At 44.2% G+C, this 19,103-nt stretch overlaps 2 protein-coding genes and 1 long non-coding RNA gene across 3 annotated transcripts; 1 reads left to right on the top strand and 2 right to left on the bottom strand.

The window, feature by feature from the left end:
- Nucleotides 1–3,998: 3,998 nt before the first annotated feature.
- On the bottom strand, nt 3,999–6,753 carry LOC116715711 (protein DEK-like). Its single transcript, XM_032556336.1, has 7 exons — nt 6,646–6,753; nt 6,423–6,504; nt 6,228–6,332; nt 6,038–6,147; nt 5,274–5,368; nt 5,036–5,165; nt 3,999–4,947 (listed from the first exon to the last, which is right to left on the bottom strand). Exons 1-7 carry the CDS (start codon nt 6,709–6,711, stop codon nt 4,918–4,920), a joined length of 618 nt encoding a protein of 205 aa, XP_032412227.1. The 5' UTR covers nt 6,712–6,753; the 3' UTR covers nt 3,999–4,917.
- Nucleotides 6,754–11,687: 4,934 nt separating this feature from the next.
- LOC116715738 (uncharacterized) lies at nt 11,688–12,565 on the bottom strand. The gene is made up of 2 exons (XR_004338231.1): nt 12,424–12,565; nt 11,688–11,999 (listed from the first exon to the last, which is right to left on the bottom strand). It is a non-coding gene; the product is annotated as an uncharacterized LOC116715738 (long non-coding RNA).
- Nucleotides 12,566–16,954: 4,389 nt separating this feature from the next.
- dph3 (diphthamide biosynthesis 3) lies at nt 16,955–18,877 on the top strand. Its single transcript, XM_032556358.1, has 3 exons — nt 16,955–17,502; nt 17,919–17,993; nt 18,219–18,877. The coding sequence occupies exons 1-3, from the start codon at nt 17,395–17,397 to the stop codon at nt 18,285–18,287; spliced, it is 252 nt and encodes an 83-aa protein (XP_032412249.1). The 5' UTR covers nt 16,955–17,394; the 3' UTR covers nt 18,288–18,877.
- Nucleotides 18,878–19,103: the final 226 nt, after the last annotated feature.

Here is a 19,103-nt window from a genome sequence, read left to right as displayed (position 1 = left end):
TTATTCCTCCTGTAATCTATTATGAGTTCTTTTGTCTTTGAGTTGTTGAGGAGCAGATTGTTCTCCCTGCACCACTGCAACAGCCGCTCCACCTCACCCCTGTAGGCGGACTCGTCGCCTCCTGAGATGAGCCCCACCACTGTGGTGTCATCAGCAAACTTGATGATGGTGTTGCTGTGGTGGGCAGAGGTGCAGTCGTATGTGTACAGACAATAGAGCAGGGGGCTCAGCACACAGCCCTGTGGAGAGCCAGTACTAAGGCTGAGGGCAGTGGATGTATGTTTTCCCACCCTAACTCTCTGCTGTCGGTTGGTCAGGAAGCTCAGAATCCACATGCAGGTGGAGTGAGGGAGGCCCAGGTCCCCCAGTTTGTCCACCAGTCTGTGAGGGAGGATGGTATTAAAAGCAGAGCTGTAGTCTACAAAGAGCATCCGCACATAGCTCCCCTGCTGCTCCAGATGTGACAGAGCAGCATGGAGGGCCGTGATCACAGCGTCCTCTGTGGATCTGTTGGCTCTGTAGGTGAACTGGTGGGGGTCAAAGCCAGGAGGGAGAAGTGCTGTGATGTGACCCCGGACCAGGTTTTCAAAACACTTCGTCACCACAGGGGTTAGTGCCACTGGCTGGTAGTCGTTGAGGCAGGAGATGTGAGGTTTCTTGGGTATGGGGACTATGGTGGAAGATTTCAGGCAGGATGGGACTGTAGACAGGGCTAGGGACTGGTTGAAGATCCTGGTGAAGACTCCAGCCAGCTGATCGGCGCAGTCTTTCAGGTCCAGGGACGCCATCAGGTCCAGCAGCCTTCCTTGGGTTGACGGCCGCAGTGTGCGCCTCACCTTGTGCTCCTCTACAACGAGGGGTGTGGTGTTGTGACTAAATGGAAACGTCAATAAAGATTTGTAAATAATTAGACAAGTGAAATAACCAACATTCAGGAGGAGACGTTCATTATTCATCTATTTATTAGAATCGTTATTAATATTGACACTGAGTTAATATCGGCTGCTCTGATTGGCTCTCCTCCTCACACAGACATGTTGTGTCCACCAGTTTCAGTATAGAGTCCAGGTCTCATCCTGTCTTCTTCCCATGAAGGGTTCAGTTCAGGTTCTCTTTCATATTCAACATTTTATCATGAAGCCATGAAAGCGACAGGCCTTCACCGGTCGGTTCAACGACACGACGACTCCAACAGTGTAAACTCTGGCAGAGAAACTGAGACTGAAAACTGAGACTGAAGAAAGTTTCTGGTTTGCAAATATCTAAAAAAAAAAATAAGGGATTTAGGTAAGACATATTTATTGCTAAGTCAATGGAAAGATCCCAAATTGTTCTCTATGAAAAGGTCCTTAAAACGAGCAGGACCCTCCGGTGCGTCTCCAGGAATATCCCATCCTGAACAGATGGTGTAAAACATGGATAAAAATGATGGAGTTTAAAGTATTTAATAAACTGGCCTCATATTCTCAGCCAGTTTCACTGGCGGCTTTAAAACAGGGTTAGATGGAGAGAGAGGGGAACAGAGCACAGCTGGATGGGTAGATTGTTACCACTATGTAGCTCCATAGACACCCAGGTTTTAGGAAAAATTAAAACAAACACTGAGCAGCTAAGGTTGGAGGCCCAAAAATAAAACCAGAAACTGGGGGAGGCAAAGACCCCCTGCTGTTTAGGGTCTGGAGTTGTAGTTTATGAAACCTTGGGCCAAATGAAAGACCAAAGACTCGAGTCCAGCTCATTAAAAATAGTAGGAATAAAATAGGTAATGCCTGAAAGGTATAGAAATGTAGGTAGAATCATCATGTCAGTGGAGTTGATGCGTCTCACATGGAAAAGGGCGTCCAGTCGGTCAGGGGTCCTTCACTTGGTTCAACAGCTGAATCAAATTTGAACAGGTTTCCTGTTTTCTTGTTTTCTACCCTGTGATACCAAAGTCTGTGAATTTCTGTCTCTCAACCTGAACGGCAGATTAGCTCAATCTGACATATTAGCTTTATTAGTGTGGGGAAAAGCTCACTGTTGGTAAAGCTCAGCTTATACCCAGAGATCTGACCCAACTGGCTAAATATATCGAGAGCAAGAGGCAGTGAGGTTGATGGTTTGGAAATAAAAGGTAAAAGGTCATCTGCATAGCAGGCTATACTTACAGTACCTGCTGCGCCCTGAGGAAAAGCAGCCACCTGTGTTTCTGGAGTCAGCCCTCGGTAGAACGTTGCTCCTTTATTCCTGTGGTTCTGGAATGAACTGTTGAGCCTCCTTCACCGAACCGAGAAGTTTTTGGCACCGCTGGATTGCGTAATGCGAAGACGTGCTGGGAAGAGAAGAGGCGGCCTCAGGCCCCGCTTGTAGAGCTCCGCCATGATGTCCTTATTGTCTGCATGTTGGGCCAGGACGTCTGGGCCGTAGTCCTCCACAATACGAACAGACGCACCTCCGTAGTCGAGCTTCCCTCTCCTCCTGGCTTCCGGAGCGATGAGGTCTTTGGTCAGGTATCGATGAAGGATCACCGGGTCCTGCGGGCCGTTTAGCTACCAGAGAGCGGTGCGCTCTATCGAGCTCTGGTGGAGACGGAGCTCCTCTTTCCCAAATAACTCGCAGAGAAGGTTGGAGAAAAAGTGAGTATGGCGCCCACTTTCAGAGTCTTCGGGCAGACCGAGGATGAGGATGTTCTGCCGTCCGCTGTGGCTCTCCAGGGCACTTTATCTTTTAGCTTGGCGTTGTCTTCACGGAGAGCCGCACAGGAGTCTTCGAGGCCAGCCGCTCGCTGGCCCAGATCCTCTAAGGAGGAGACTGGCTCTGCCTGTTCCTCCAGGGTTTGCTGCACCTGGTCCAGCTTGGAGCTCAGCTTGTTGGCAGAAGATCTGGACTCAGATTTCAGATGCTCACCGTGATAGCCTCTAGCGTTAAGCTAGCGTCCTCCTTCTTACAGGCCATCACTACTGAGTAAATAATCTAAAACACCAGCCAAGATGTTTCTGTATTGATGGGTGGCGTAGAATTAGCTTTCTGTGGGTGAATTTAGGTAAAAGGCTGGATTTTTCCGGAGCAGTCCGTCGCTACGTCTACCCTGTCCACATGGCAAAATGCAGATGGTCTGAAGACATAAATCCGTTCACAGAACTGGGTCGTAGGGAACCTTCAACCTGCAGAGGTGGAGGAAAGCTACTGGACAGTAGCCATAGCTGCCCTGGGAGTCTGACAGGACCGCCGGGCAGCCAAGGTGGGTGAAGATGGAGACGGACGGAGCGAGGACTCAAACCGGCAACTCCCAGATTACCGGATGAACTCCTGCCACCATCATCCAGAAGGGCTGATCTCTGAGGTGGAGCTGGGCGGATCCACCTGTGGCAGAAAAGGAATCAGAACGGTTCAAACGGTTCTGTTGAGAAATGTAGACATTTATCTATGATGCTAGCTGAGAGTAAAACTCAGAGAACATCTAACATCATCCACCTCTAACCTAGCATAACGGTGCCGGCTGTGCAGCTGCTGCTAGCAGAACAACCAATGAGGCCAGAGCTGCTAAACCACAAAGCAGCAGCATGTTCAGGTCAAACGGAGCAAGTCTGAAGGTCACCAGCTGCTGCTGGACTCCTGAAGTCCAGAGAAGACAGACGAGGACTGGGAGAGTTTTCTAGGGAGGGAGGCTCAGAGAGAGATGGACCAGTTCTTCTCCTGTTTGGTCCCAACCCGACCACCGGTTGCTGGGCCTGCGGATGGCGGTACTCTATCAAATCCTCACCATGGAAACCAAGTTTCAATCTATCCACTTCCTGTGCTGCTCCCATTTTCTTTCTTTCTTATTATTTTATCTTTATTGATTCTCAAGAAAGTATCATTTCCATGACCTTTGGCCTCACCATTTGAAATAAGGTGGACAAGTAGAGCATTACATTAAGGGGCGTGCTGTGGTGGCGCAGGGGGTTAGCACGCCCCACATTTGGAGGCCTTAGACCCGCGGACGTTGCGGGTTCGACTCCCGGTCCCGACGACCTTTACCGCATGTCCTCCTTCAAAAAATGGCGCCGGCTCAGCTGTAACTGCAAAATAATTTCCCTGCTGGGATGAATAAAGTCATTCTTCTTCTTCTTCATTATAACGGTCAGAACAAAGATGTAGCTTCACTTCCCTGAAAAAGATTAGAAAGTAAGGAGTAAAGAGAGTGAAAGAAGAAACCAAAGAAAAGAAAACATTTATTTAGAAATGTAAAAAGCAAACCACCAAAAAATAAAATACACCCAACAAAAACATAGTATAAAATAATGATGAAGTCTGGCTGTCATAGGAGTTTAATCAAGTTTGGTCTCTAAAAATGAAATGTTTTACATAATCTACCATAATCTGCCTTGTGATTAGAGGCTGTTATTGTTCCCATTTTATAAATGTTAAATGTTTTGTTGACCCAGTCGTCTAAAATCTTGTAATAACTATTGTCTTGTAATGTTTTTCTTACTTGCTGTTAATAAAATAGTCATTAAATATTTGTTTCTTTTTGAAGCTTCTTGAGGAATTATGAAAAAAAACCATCATCTTGATCTCCAAAGGAACATTCAGCTTGAAAATATCCTGTAAGACATTATTTATCTCTTTCCACTAATCTTTCATAACTGGTCAGTCCCAGACGACAGGATAATGGTTTGTACATTTTCTCCAGCATGCAGGAGGATTTCTGATCAAAATCTTACCAGATTTTTCATTCTAGATGTTTATTCTGTGTCCATTAGTATCTCCATTATTTCCCACCTCTGTAGGGTTGAATTGTTGTTGATCTATTAGGATTTTATGCTGCTCCATGTCCATGTTTTCCCACTTAATGACTTCATGTCATGAACACTAGTTTGGGTTGAAACCGTCCTGAGCAGAACATTTTGGATCCTCCTGACTGATTTTACCTTAAACTCCTCCACCTGCTGTAGGCTACCGCCTCCTATTGGCCACTGGAGGGCGCTGTGAAGGAACGAACACGCAGAAGCGTTAGTGAAGGAACACAACCTTCTCCTGGAGGAGACGGACGTCTTCAGAAGAGACGGATCACCTTCCCGCTGTCTCTGGGCTCAGTCAGGAAGCGGAGGATCCGCTGGACAAGCTGCTCCTTGGTTCCTCCTCTCCTCAGCGCCAGGATGGAGCAGATGTCCCTCAGGGTGGCGCTGGGGAGGACAGAGCTCCTGGAGGGAGACATGACCAGATCTGAGTAGGAAACAGGTTTCTTCTTCTCTGATCTCCATCAGAACAGGAAACGCTCAGAAAACCAGAGGCACCTGAAGGGAACCTACCTGAGCAGCTTGGCCCGTTTCAGGATGAACTCCTGACTGTCGGCGGCGAACAGGAAGCCGTTGAACCGCCGGAGGTTCTGCTTGATGGATCTCGCCTGAGGGAAAACACAGAACTGTAACTGAGCGGGTTCTGAGTCCCGATGGAGCCACTCAGATTAAAGACCCGTTACTCCCAGAGCGCCGCGTCTCCTGAACTCTGACCTTCAAACCGTTTCTCTTCCTGTCCCTTCATCAGCTTTTACTCTTTATTGCTTTTTTAAAGCTGTCTGTGTTTTCATGAGTCAGGTTTTAGAGGACAGAGTCCCACAGCGCCCCCCGCTGGCAGGGAGTCCCACAACGCCCCCTGCTGGCAGGGAGTCCCACAATGCCCCCTGCTGGCAGGGAGGAGTCCCACAGCGCCCCCCGCTGGCAGGGAGGAGTCCCACAACGCCCCCCGCTGGCACGGAGTCCCACAGCGCCTCCCGCTGGCAGGGAGGAGTCCCACAACGCCCCCCGCTGGCAGGGAGTCAGCACATTACAAGCCGCTCCAGAACCTGCCCGTTTATTTCTACTCTGCTCTGGTTCTGATTGGACCGGAAAGCGTCGGCGCCTTCTGACGGTTTGTGGAGGGAAACGGGAAGCGGCTCGGATCAGAACCAGCAGGTCTGAGGTTTCCAGACTCCTGGATTTTTATGCTTCCCATCAGATGTGAGAACATGGAACCATCAGGAACTGGGTCGTTCCAGTGGACTGCAGAGGTTCTACCGGGTCCAGAGGTCGTGTACCTTCCCAGGCAGGTTGAAGAGGACGTAGTGGAGGGGCCTCAGCTCCGCCGGGTTCCTCCTGCAGAGCTGGTACCTGGTCCAGGGAATCTCAGCCAGCCTCTCTCCACCGCCTGGAAGTATCAGAACCAACAGTCAGGCTTCAGTCCTGGATCAGAACCAGGCTGCAGAACCAAGCTTCTTCAGGTTTTACCGTCTGCCACGTTGACCTCCGCCCTCGACCTCGGAGCCTCGATGGTGAACCGGTCGACTGGCCTCCTGGTCCGCTTCCCGACCAGGATTTCTCCCAACCCGGCAGCTGGATTCACAGCGTTAGTCAGGACCGATGCAGAACTCTGAGCCCAAATGGATCATCAGTCCAGTCCTCACACTTCACCCCTGTTCTCACCGTTGACGGTCCGGACAAGTTTCTGGATCTCGTTTTGGCTCAGATTCCCCTGGACGAGTCCTGAGTCCCTGGAGGAACCAGCCTGACACACACCCACACACCCACACACACACACACCCACCCACACACACACACCCACCCACACACACACACACACACACACACGCAGGAATCAACAGCTGATTGGATGAAAGGGTTCTTTCTCTGACCAATCAGATCTAACCTGGTCTGCTGCAAGCTCCGCCTTCCTCATCCGGGCCTGCTCCAGCGCCTCCTGGTAGCTGCTCATGTGCGCCTCCTGCAGGCCGGTGAGGAGAGCTGCAGGGTTCCTGAGGGCCTGGGCCGTGGCCCCCAGCTGGCCCCGGGCCACCGCCGCGTTCACCGCATCCACGGCCGTCTGGACTGGAAGACGACCACGGTCAGCTCCAGGGGTCCACCTGGGAGCTCCCAGCCAATCAGAGCGCTCCTACCTGCAGCTGCGTCCACAGACAGCTCCTCAGTCAGGATGTCCCCGATGTCCTCAAAGGACTCCATGGGGTCGTGGTGCTGGCTCAGCTCCAGCTCCATGTGGTTGATCTCCTCGTCTGGGACAGAGTCACATGTCACCAACACTGCTCTCTGATTGGTTCAAAGACCACTACATCCACCTGGGAACACACCTGGGTCAGCACTTACCAGTGAAGCTCACTTTCCCTTTTAGACCAACAATGGGTGGAGCCAAGCCTTGTTGGGACAGGAAGTGGCTGCAGAGACACATGAGATGGCAGAGGCCAGAGACGGACAGAGGGACGGACGGAGGGACAGGGGGACGGACGGAGGGACAGAGGGACAGACGGAGGGACAGAGGGACGGACAGGGGGACGGACGGAGGGACAGAGGGACGGACAGGGGGACGGACGGAGGGACGGACAGGGGGACGGACGGAGGGACAGAGGGACGGACAGGGGGACGGACGGACGGACAGATGGACGGCGTACCTGAGAGCGTGGATGCAGTGAATAAGTTTGGGAATGTTCTTCCCGTTGTAGACATCGATGGTCTCAGGATAAAACACCTAGAAACAACCAATCAGTTAGTACAGAAGCTGATCAGTGACCAATCAGTGACCAATCAGGTGAGAGTTCACTGATCGACGGCAGGCCCGCTGACATCATGGCGCTCCTCCACAGGTTGATGTTCTCTGTGTGTCTGTACTGCAGACCAACATCCTGAACAGATGAATGTTATTGATCAGTGATTGATTAAAGAATCTGAATGAAATGATCAGATATTCCTGGAACCAGATGTTGGTAGAAACATGTGGCTGCAGACAGCCGGGGTCAGAACCCGACCTGGTACCGGTGCTGGTCCGGGTCGTAGATCCGCTCCAGCGGGACGTGGGCGGGATCGAAGTGGTGGCCCAGCTTGGCCAGAGTGACTCCGTTCCTCAGAGTTCTCTCCAGCTCCACCGGGCCAGGAAGCTCCGCCCCCAGAACCGCCTCCATCCACCTGAGCAGGAAACCACCAATCAGAAAAGCCAACAGAGCCGGATTTAATCCGGGTTTACCATCTGATCCGTCTCAACTCCCAGAATGCACCAGGTTAACACATCCACATGGCAGCACCAGGTCCAGTTCTGGTTCTGCTCACTGACCTCTTAGCCTCCTCCAGCCTGCACAGGTAGAGGTAGGCCACGTTCTGGAGCCGCTGGACGTCCATCTCCTGACCAGTCAGACGGCGATCTATGGAGCCACAACACGCCTTCATTCACCGTTCCATCCAAACTGCTTAGTTTGTAACCAGAATGACCCGGTGCGCCCCCTGCTGGCCAAAGCCCTGAATTACAATGCTACAAACGGTTCATGTTGTTTTCTAGACAGTTTTTGCTCCAATATCCGATATCATCGTTAAACACTGAGACTGAAATATTCCATTTTTATAGCCTACACACAAAAATAGAAAAGAGGATCGTTAGCAGGTTTGATAGAGGCAGGCGAGACGAAAAAATACATACGAAACAAATGTTAAAAGAAACATACTAGCTAGGCGATGCTAGCTGCCCCAGCTGGGGTAGCTAGCATCGATTAGCTGGGGCTAATCGATGCTAGCTGATTAGCTGATTCGGTAGCTGGGGCGTCGGTAGCCCCAGCTACCGACGCTAGCTGCCCCAGCTAGCATCGATTAGCTGGGGCAGCTAGCGTGGCCTAGCTGGGGCAGGGCAAGTTTAGCCTGGCAGCCACAATGTTTGTAGTTCACTGAGGGAAACAGAACAAACATCAAATCTGCCTGTTTTAAAGCTTCGTGTTGATATTGTTCTACATTGTGTTCGGTTCCGTCCAGTAAGGTTCTGTTCTTACAGCAGATACTATAATGTTAATCCATAAACACCGACATTAAATTATGAAACCAGTCTAAACTGATTTTAAAGTAGATGAATAAAGAGCAGTTGATCAAAACTTACAGCGGTCTCTCGCTGGTTCAGACATCTTTTAATGCCACAAAACAACTTTTAGTTTTTACTGCAGAGAGAAACAAAGTTCAGTAATTCATCTACTATGTATTATTATTATTATTATTATTACTACTGCTGGAAACTATTCCTATCTTATAGTTGACATTTCCCGCCTCTTTCTGACTCACTTGATCATTCTCCGCTTCCGGTCACAAGTTTGCCGCGTTGGATTCTGGTCTTTGTAGTTCCATCGCGTCTTTCCAAGCAAATTTTAAGCTTTTTTTAAAGTCACTTATCAGAAAATATTACATCCATAAAAATAACTTTGATCAAATCTAATCTTTAACGCCACGCGTCTCCGTTACCATGGTTTCCAAATTAAACTGTGGGCCAACAATATCAACTGGTTCTGATGGACCTTTTACAAGAAGTTTCTTCCAGGATGAGAAAGTCCAACATCAGCAGCGATCAGAACATCTGCAGTTCCAACAGTTCACCACCAGAGGGCAGTGAGCGCTCCTAATCAAACAAAACTGTTAAACGTTAAAGATGTAGTTTAGGGTCAATAAATCTATTTTATATAATCTATCCAGCTTATTCCAAGCTCCATGAGGCTTTGAGTGATTTATGGGCGGGACTTCCGCTGCTAACCGGAACTGCCATTTGTTTACATCAGGGGTCACCAAGGGGTCACCTTTTAGAGACTGGGAGACTGGGGTCACGGGTCCAGAGCAACACGAAGGGCTACTTGTTTGATACAGACATACATTTTCTTGGTTCAGCCTTTATAACAATAATATATATACATATGATTACATGCAGCCTGATCATTTTAGTGACTATAGTTATCAGTAATGATTCACCATGCAGATGTGATTCATTGCTATTATAAGTTCTCAGTTCACAGAGTTTTTAGTTTGATTCCCGTTTGGAGATTTTCTGTGATTCTAAGTTTCCCCCAAGTGACTGAAAAGAAGTTGTTTTGTGTCAACACATCTTGTACGTAGCGCACATCAGTGTGAGTCTGTGGGGGTCAAAGGGCAAAAGGCTAAATCTTATTAATCAGTTTACTTTTGTTAATTTGGTGGCTTCTTCTGTGAGCTAAAGCTGAATGAGCTCCTCCCGTAGTTCTAAGGTCCCGCCTGAGCGGTTCTGGCGGGTCGCCGGTTTATTGGCCTTTTTGTGGTTTCGTGAACTGACCGGCTGACGGGTCACCTGTTGGCTGACACCAGCAGATGCTGGAAAAAAAAGTCAGACAGATCGAAGAGTTGCTCAAAACTATCACTGCACCTGACCTGCAAGAGCACAAAAACCACAAACCTAAACCACAAAGCAGCAGAAAATCCATAGTTTTACTAACGATGCTAAATAATAAAGTCATGAAGCGAAACCTATAAACCTGTGAGATCCACAGACAGAGGAGGATGTTGGTTCCCAGGTTCAGGTGGAGTCAGATTTCCAGAGGAGAAGGTGAAGCAACAATGTTCGCTTCATTTCTGCTCTTCTGGGGAACATTTAACTAGATCAGTCTGAGACGCTCCGGTGACCCGCCAAAAACTCAGCCAGGATCCAAACAGGCTGTTAGAACTACTAGTGGACGAGGATCAAACGCCTCATCATTCCTAGCTTACAGAAAAAGAGCCAAGCCGACAAATAAACGTAACGTGCCCTTTGACCCCACAGACTTGCTAGTACAAGATGTTTTAACACAAGTTTTTTTTCTTTCCACAATTTTGCTAATAGTAAGAAGGTTGGATAACAAAAACTCCTGAAGTTATTCTTTTCTTTCTTAAAGGAAAATGTCAATGTACGCAGTAATATAATATAATATAATATAATATAATATAATATAATATAATGGTAATATTGTTTTACCGCTACCTACAGCTAATGGCGACTTGAAGACATGGCCGCAAATAACCGAACTAGCATAGTTAGCTACTAGCATAGTTAGCTACCCGAACTAGCATAGTTAGCTACCAGCACAATTTATTATTTTTTTTTAATGGATCTTTATTGAGATACAAAATACATAACAGTACAAACACAGAAATGTCTGCCAGGTGTCACCGACACATACGCAGTGTTGGGTAAGTTACTTTCAAAATGTAATCCGTTACAGTTACAAGTTACCTTGTTTAAAATGTAATTGTAGTGTAACTTTTTCGATTACTTTTAAAAAGTAATGTAACTAATTACTTTTGATTACTTTGAGGTTTTAATGAGTATTGACCCATGTTCAACATTTAATTTTTGAGAACTGAGTGGGAACCTTAAAAGAGCACTAAGCTGAGAGGGAATTGCTGACAGGCAATCACAGGAGGTCCACAAGAAGAGATGCCAGCACCAGGCATGTAAGATTTTCTCAGACTCCTCTGATCGGGCCATACTCTTTCCTGCTCCTCCCCCAGGCTCTACCATTTACGCAGTTTGCAGACTAACACAAGCAGGTTCAGAAACCACTTCTTTCCTACAGCGGTCACCTTATTGAACTCTTCCCAAAGACCAGTCTTTCCTTCCCCTCTATCCATACCTTACTGTACCATCCCAACATTTGTACAGTGTTCCTCTTCAATTCACACCTGTATAGCCCTATCTACAGTGGCTCTGCACATACATGCATTTCCCTAGGGGTAATTTATTTATTCTGCTGCACATATCGATCAACCATCTTTCCTTACCCTAGCTGTGAATAACTGCATTTTATCTCTAAATACTGCAGCTGTACAATCTGCACACGTTGCACTTGATTAGATGCCAAACTGCATTTCATTACTTCATACATGTGCAATGACAATGAAGTGCTCTAGTTTAGTAATAAATAAGCAAAGTAAGACTTTTACATCACATTTTATTTTTCTTGATTTTTTCTTTGCACACCCTTGCTTGTAAAATTAAACACGGCACAATACAGTGCATCAAGAATTAAGATGGACGAAGGGTAGTCAAGTTAGTCATTGAACATTTAACAGTCAATGGAATGTTGACAAAAATAGAAGTGTTTGCAACATATCATTCAAAATCAAAACGGGAAAAACAATAGTTTTCCAAAATCACACAAGCAAAACAACTGTGGACACTGTGGATACTTCCCGAGTATCAGATGGACTAAACGTGCCTTTCAGAAGAACGCCTGGATGCTTCCTCTGAAAAGAGAGAGAGAGAAAAAGATAGAAGAAAAATATACTATAATTAATAATTATATGTTCAAAGTAGCATTAATTGGGGCCTGCCCATAGCAATGCATAAGGAGAGTAGTGACTGACTTGCGAAGCAAGTGATAAAATTCCACAAGCTAATGACTACTATTTAGCTAAGCTTAGCATTGATGCTAATTTTTAGCATCAGAACGCTGGGTCCAAACCGACGGGCACACTTTGGCAGGCCCCAGTTACATTTCTTCAGGAATTTTCTAGTTTACTTTATGTTCATCATGAAAACCATAACACTGGCACATTGCATACAATGTCTCATGGGAAAGAATAGATTCCAACGTTTGTCAGGCATCAACACCAAACAGTCAAATATTCGTAAAACAATACGCTTCGTCTATCAGTGAGTTGCACTTACCTCTAAATGTTTCCTCAGGTTTGACATAGTTTGCTTCGACGTGGACAAGTTCTTGATAGCCGGCAAACACTTCTTGCACTGCACGGTTAAATTTGAGCCATTTTCACATGTGTAAATGAAATGCTCCTTATATTTCCTACGGTGGCCGACAGGTGCAAATGCGCAGCAAAAGAGAAAACATGCAAACAAAAAAGAAGACACCCCCGAATGAAATGCAGCAAACAAAAAGAGAGACGCAAACACCCCCGAATGAAATGCAGCAAATAAAAAGAGAGACGCAAACACCCCCGAATGAAATGCAGCAAATAAAAAGAGAGACGCAAACACCCCCGAATGAAATGCAGCAAACAAAAAGAGAGACGCAAACACCCCCGAATGAAATGCAGCAAATAAAAAGAGAGACGCAAACACCCCCGAATGAAATGCAGCAAACAAAAAGAGAGACGCAAACACCCCCGAATGAAATGCAGCAAACAAAAAGTGTTGAAAACGGAAGTGCTCCAGACCACTAGGGGGAGTCAAAGAAAATAGTATTCATTTCTATGGGACCAGATGCAAGATTCTTCTTCTTCTTCTTCTTCTTGGTATTTATTGGCGGTTGGCAACAAACTTACAGTAGCATTACCGCCACTTACCAGTATGGAGTGTGGTTCGAGATGGTCTATAAACTTTCACTTTCTACCTTTTCCCTCCATTAACTCCTGATTAAACATACCCCCACACATACACACCTGCTTATATTATCCAACTTGCTTATAGCTTTATATACCCCTCTTTGATATTCTTTACACATTCACACCCAACTTGCTCTACTCATATCCTATGAAATAGCTTTGTTTTTTTAAGATACCGAATAATTATTTGAATATGTCTACTCCCGAAATCTCTCCTCAAAAATTCTATTAAATTAAACCTTTCTTTAATACCTACACACTCTCTCAGCATGCATCTTCTCTCTTCTTCATACTTACAACACTCTAAAATAATATGCTCTATTGTTTCAGACTTCTCACAATAATCACACTTTCCAGATGCAAGATTCAGAGAGATACCTTTACTTTCTTTCAAATTTCTTTCTCTGAATCTTGCATCTGGTCCCATAGAAATGAATACTATTTTCTTTGACTCCCCCTAGTGGTCTGGAGCACTTCCGTTTTCAACACTTTTTGTTTGCTGCATTTCATTCGGGGGTGTTTGCGTCTCTCTTTTTATTTGCTGCATTTCATTCGGGGGTGTTTGCGTCTCTTTTTATTTGCTGCATTTCATTCGGGGGTGTTTGCGTCTCTCTTTTTGTTTGCTGCATTTCATTCGGGGGTGTCTTCTTTTTTGTTTGCATGTTTTCTCTTTTGCTGCGCATTTGCACCTGTCGGCCACCGTAATTTCCAGAGCTGGAAGGCTGTCATTTTTGATGCGCTGCTTGAGCTGAAATGGAACCGTCCGCTGCTTGCTGTTCCTCCAGGAGGCTCCGCCAGCACAGGATGGACCATCAGTGGCATTGCGGCTGGCAGATATGATAGAGACAAGGAGCCGCAGCGGGAAACGGCGATATAAATAAAAATATCATTACATATTTCGCAAAGGTTTTTGTTCATATTTTTTTTTAAATGTAACTAAATTTGTAATTCTTAATATTTTCGGAAGTAACTGTAACTGAATTACATATTTTCTCATTGTAACTGTAACGAATTACAGTTACTCTTTTTTTGTAATTAAATTACGTAACGTTGTTACATGTAATCCGTTACTACCCAACACTGCACATACGGTACATCACCATGACGTTACATGAACACATTTTTTTTTTTTTAACAAATTAATCATAAACAAATGAGGCAATTACAATAGTGGCATTCTGTATAAGGCACATATAGAAGAGGCATATTTAAAATGGAATACAGAGTAATATTGATCATAGAAAATTAGTATTACAATAAGTAATAGTGAGAAAAAAAAAAAAAAAGGCAAAGGGGGATTCATGTATTAGGATTAATATACATCAGTGGGCAATTCCATTAATATTTCAGCCAGGGATTCATACGATTCAATACATTTCAAGGATTTCAAATATAACTGGAATTCAGATAAGAAGACGTTAAAAACTGGGGATGATCTCAGCACTCTTTGTTTATGAATAAAGAATTTTGCCAAACAAAATATTAAGTTACAACAGAGTTCTGTAGTTTTGTTTATTAATAACACTCCAAAAGTTACCATATCTCTAGAAATAGATTCAGGAAGTGTGATTTTTAAACTGATCCACCTTTCTAAGCAATTCCAGAATGTTTTGGTTTGGTTGCATTCATAGAAGATATGGTCTATCGTTTCAATATCACGTTCACAAAATGAGCTCTTATTGTCATCGATATTAAAGCCATTTCTTAATAGTTCTTTTGCAGGGTAAATTGCATTTAAAATTTTAAAGTGTGTTTCTTTAGCTTTTGGTTGTATGGGGAGTTTAAAATAAAGAGTTCTTAATGTTTCAATTGATTTATTATCAAACTTGGAAAGAATGTTATTTCTATTAATTTTCCCAGGGAACAGAGTTTCGTTAAGACAGTTTCTAATTGTGTGGTTATTGAATTTTTGGTCAGTCAATGAAATTCCATTAATTAATAAATTTGGTAATTGTGGGGTCATCGGATTATTTGTTATCAAGTTTTTTACCTGATTAATAAATTGTTTCGGAAAGGCATTAAATAATTTGGTAAATTCAGCTCTTGGGGGAAAGAATTGATATTGTGCACATAATTGTTCGTAGTTTAACAGGCAACCATTAGCATCCATTAAGTGTATAATAGACCAAATATTCTTCTCCATCCAATCTTTGTAAAATAAGGATTTATTGCGATGTAATATGAATCTGTTATTCCATATGATAGAGGAGTGAGGCGAGTAGTTATGTACATAGAGCATTTTCCAGTATAGTAATACTTGTTTATGGAACTCTGATAGTTTAATGGGTAATTTATTTATATTGAAATCAAGTTTTAAACCACCTATTTTGTTAAATACATAATTAGGGACACAATACCAAAATAACTGAGAATTTTTAACCCAGGATTTCAACCAATTAATCTTAAGGGTTCCGTTAAGACATTCAGAGTCAATTACTTTCAGACCGCCATCTTTGAATTGTTTCACCATATGACTTTTCTGTAGGTAGTGTGGCCTGTTCCTCCAAATAAAGTTCATGTTCATTTGGTTAATAGTTTTAGTTAAACTATTTGGGATAGCAGTGCTACAGGTTGAGTAAATTAATCTTGATAAACTTTCCATTTTAGTTAAATAAATGCGTCCTAAAATAGAGAGGTCTCTTTGGAGCCATGAGTTAAGTTTGGATTTACATTCTTTGATCTTGTTTTCAATATCAATCAATCAATCAATCAATCAATCTTTATTTCAGACACAAAAGAGGTCCATAGTAAAACAAAAAGAAAAGAAAAGAAAAAACAAAAAGGAATATGACAGTCACTGAGCCACAAATAAATGATGACGCCAATGTTTCCACAATCTTGAGAAAAATCTCGCTGTACTAAAAACAGGGTTTACTAAAATTGCTATTATATTATTGTATGACACGGGTAATCTACACATACATTTATACATGAGATTCCTGAGCGCAGCTGCACATGTGGGAACAGCGTTATGTGCAAACATGTGGCTGGCACTGCTCCATCTAGGCACTTTGAGTAGGAGCCTCAGGCCATCATTGTATGCCACATAAAGTTTGTGCAGGCTACTTTTTTTATATCTTCGCCATAGATGGGCTGTGTAAAATGAAGTACAAAAAACTTTAAAAAGAGCTACCTTCACAGAGGATGAACACATACCAAACTTTCTGATCAAAATATTAGCCTGTGCATACATCATGCAATACTGCCTACGAATGTCACGATCATCAGATAGGTCATCAGTTCAGGTTGATTCTTGGTTTTTGGTTATAACATTTCCTAAGTATTTAAAGCTACCTGCACTAGCATAGTTAGCCACTAGCATAGTTAGCTCCTTCACTGACTCGGTTGCTTCGGATGCAGATGCGGGTTTTCTTCCCTTGGTTTTCTGTCCACAGATTGAAATGATCACATAAAGCATTTTGGGTTCTCTGTTCAAGTTTACCATTTTTAGCCGAATTCTTTTTGTTTCCTTATCTGTCGGTGGGCGATGAAAACCACCGCTTTTGTTTCAGGAGCCGTTCCAGACTCACCTGTTGCTGCCACTGATTAAACCTGGTCTGATTATTAAAGTACAGCCACGAACAGCACAACAGTCACTGAGCTCCGAAAGGGCAGACACTTTCCAGTGGCAACTTGCTCTCTATAACAGGTTAATGTGTGATTCGGTTCGGTTCTGGTCCAGTGGGGAGATTCTCTGTATTACAGTCTGGAGCGCAGCAGCTGCGGTTGTTTCTCCGCTGATTTGCAGCGACACTCAGCAACAGAGAACCTCGAGGTTCCGGTTCTGATGGACTAAATGAACCTTTTTTCTTTTTGTCTCATATAAAATTTTCCTGGCCTAAATATAACATAAAGACTCAGATAATTAACTTTTTTTAATACAAACGAAAGATAAAATTCACATCACACCAAGCTAATATTATGTAGTTGTGGTGTTTTATGCTGCCGGGGCAGAACAGCAGCTTAGCTTAGCTTAGCTTAGCTTAGCTAGCTTTTGTCTTTATTTCTGTCGGATCTTCAGAGAAACAGCTGCTAGCAGCGCTGCTGATTCTCGGTGTTCTGACAATCAATGCTGCCCGTCAGATTTTCCTACGGTACCACACACCTGTTCTCGAGGTTCAGGTGCGACTTTGGGCACCACTGATCTAAACAAATCAAATATGATTCGCAGCGTCATTCTTAAGTCACCACCGCCTTCGTCACGGCGTGAGACAGAAACGTCATCACTCTGCGCCGCAGCCCGGCTGGAATCAGCGTGTCGCCGTAAATAAACGGCTGATGGTGTTTCCGGTGAAATATGTCGGTGTTTCATGATGAGGTGGAGATTGAGGACTTTGAGTTTGACGAGGAGACGGAGGCCTACTACTTCCCTTGTCCCTGTGGAGACCGCTTCTGTATAACCAAGGTGAGCGGAGCCTCAGCGCCCCTCGCCAAAGTCCATAGAAAATCTGTTGATTTTAACATTAACTCACCTGTAGGACACAGTCACACTGACCTGCTCACAGAAATATCATATTATTGTTAAGTAAAGTGTTCGGCTTGATTCGGCTTCAACTACTGAGACATTTCTCAACTTATTTGGAAGTTATGTTATTTTTGCTTTGTAAGTTATTTTTCTGTTAAACCTTTTTAGCCGAATTTTAAATGAATGCTCTTATTTCACTTCATTTTGCACATTAAGTATTTCTGTTCTTTACATCCCACTAAACTCAAATCCTCCTCTATAAATCATGCTGGATATATCTATCTTGTGGCATTTATTGTAGTACGTTGACCTTTGACCTGCTGGTTGATGTTGAGTCCCTGTTGGTGTTTTTAAAGGAGGACCTGGAGAACGGGGAGGAGGCGGCCACATGTCCCAGCTGCTCGCTCATCGTTAAAGTCATCTATGATAAGGTAGCTGACTGGAACAAACTCGACCTTTGACCTTTCCAGGGGCAGGTTATGACAACTGAGTATGTTGACCCAGAGTTTCATACGCTGACCTTAACTCTGGGCTCAGATACTCTGAGCTGAGGTCAGCGGTGAAATCTGGAGCAGATAACTGAACCCAGACTTCCTGAAGAAACTCGGAGTTTGTTGAACCTGGTTTCTGTTCTGAAATGTTTTTTTGTTCTTCAGGAACTTTTCATGTCTGGAGAAACTGTAGAAGCTCCATCAGAACCTAAACTGCAGCAAGTTCAGACCTGAACCAGAACCTGGACTCGACTCGAAGCAGCCGACGCGCTCCAAGTGGAAACCTCACCCTGCATGTCTGCTGCTGGTGCGTTCATGTTCCACTGGGAAACGCCAGAGTTCTCCAGGATTCCCTGAACTCGTTTGTTCAGAGCAGAACTGTGTCATGTTGACACCAGCCAGATATAAAACTGTTTTAAATCAATCTGATTCATGTGGTTCTGATCCACTGGGTCAATATTTCTAAACTTGTTGGCAGTTTTTCAGCTTCAATTCAGAATTTCTTCCACTTTCTAGATAAAATTTCCTCACATTTAAAAGCGAATCGTGTCGAATTTACAGCAACAGGATCACTTACAGAAATGAAGATTGATCTGTCCCAGTTTGAAAATGAAATGAGAAAAAAACTGGAAACAAAATCAAGATAAAAATCAGAGTAAAAAAGCTTCATGTGGACCAGAACCGACCCGTCAGCTTGCAGGATGTCTCCCTCTTGGTAACATGAATTTATCAGAGGAAAGAAACTTTCCTGCAACAACTTTAGCATCAAAATATATCAAAGGAGGAAGTGAGACTAAATTATAATAAACATTCATTTTTAATGACTAAGTAGCTTTAATTTGCTGCTGAACTGAATTTATGGAGATAAATATTTAAGGAATAAAAGTCATTTATCTGGTTTCTGTTCTTAATAATCAGATCTTTGTTTAGTTTTAAATAGGCCTGTCGCCATAAACGATAAATCGATTAATCGTACGATAAATTAAAACTATCGACGTCATTTCAATTATCGGCATTATCGTCTCTTCCGGCCTTTTTCTCTTTCTGTTA

The sequence above is a fragment of the Xiphophorus hellerii genome, chromosome 24 (genome assembly GCF_003331165.1).
Source record: "Xiphophorus hellerii strain 12219 chromosome 24, Xiphophorus_hellerii-4.1, whole genome shotgun sequence".
Classification (NCBI taxonomy): domain Eukaryota; kingdom Metazoa; phylum Chordata; class Actinopteri; order Cyprinodontiformes; family Poeciliidae; genus Xiphophorus; species Xiphophorus hellerii.
This window is presented reverse-complemented; position numbering and strand designations above follow the sequence as displayed.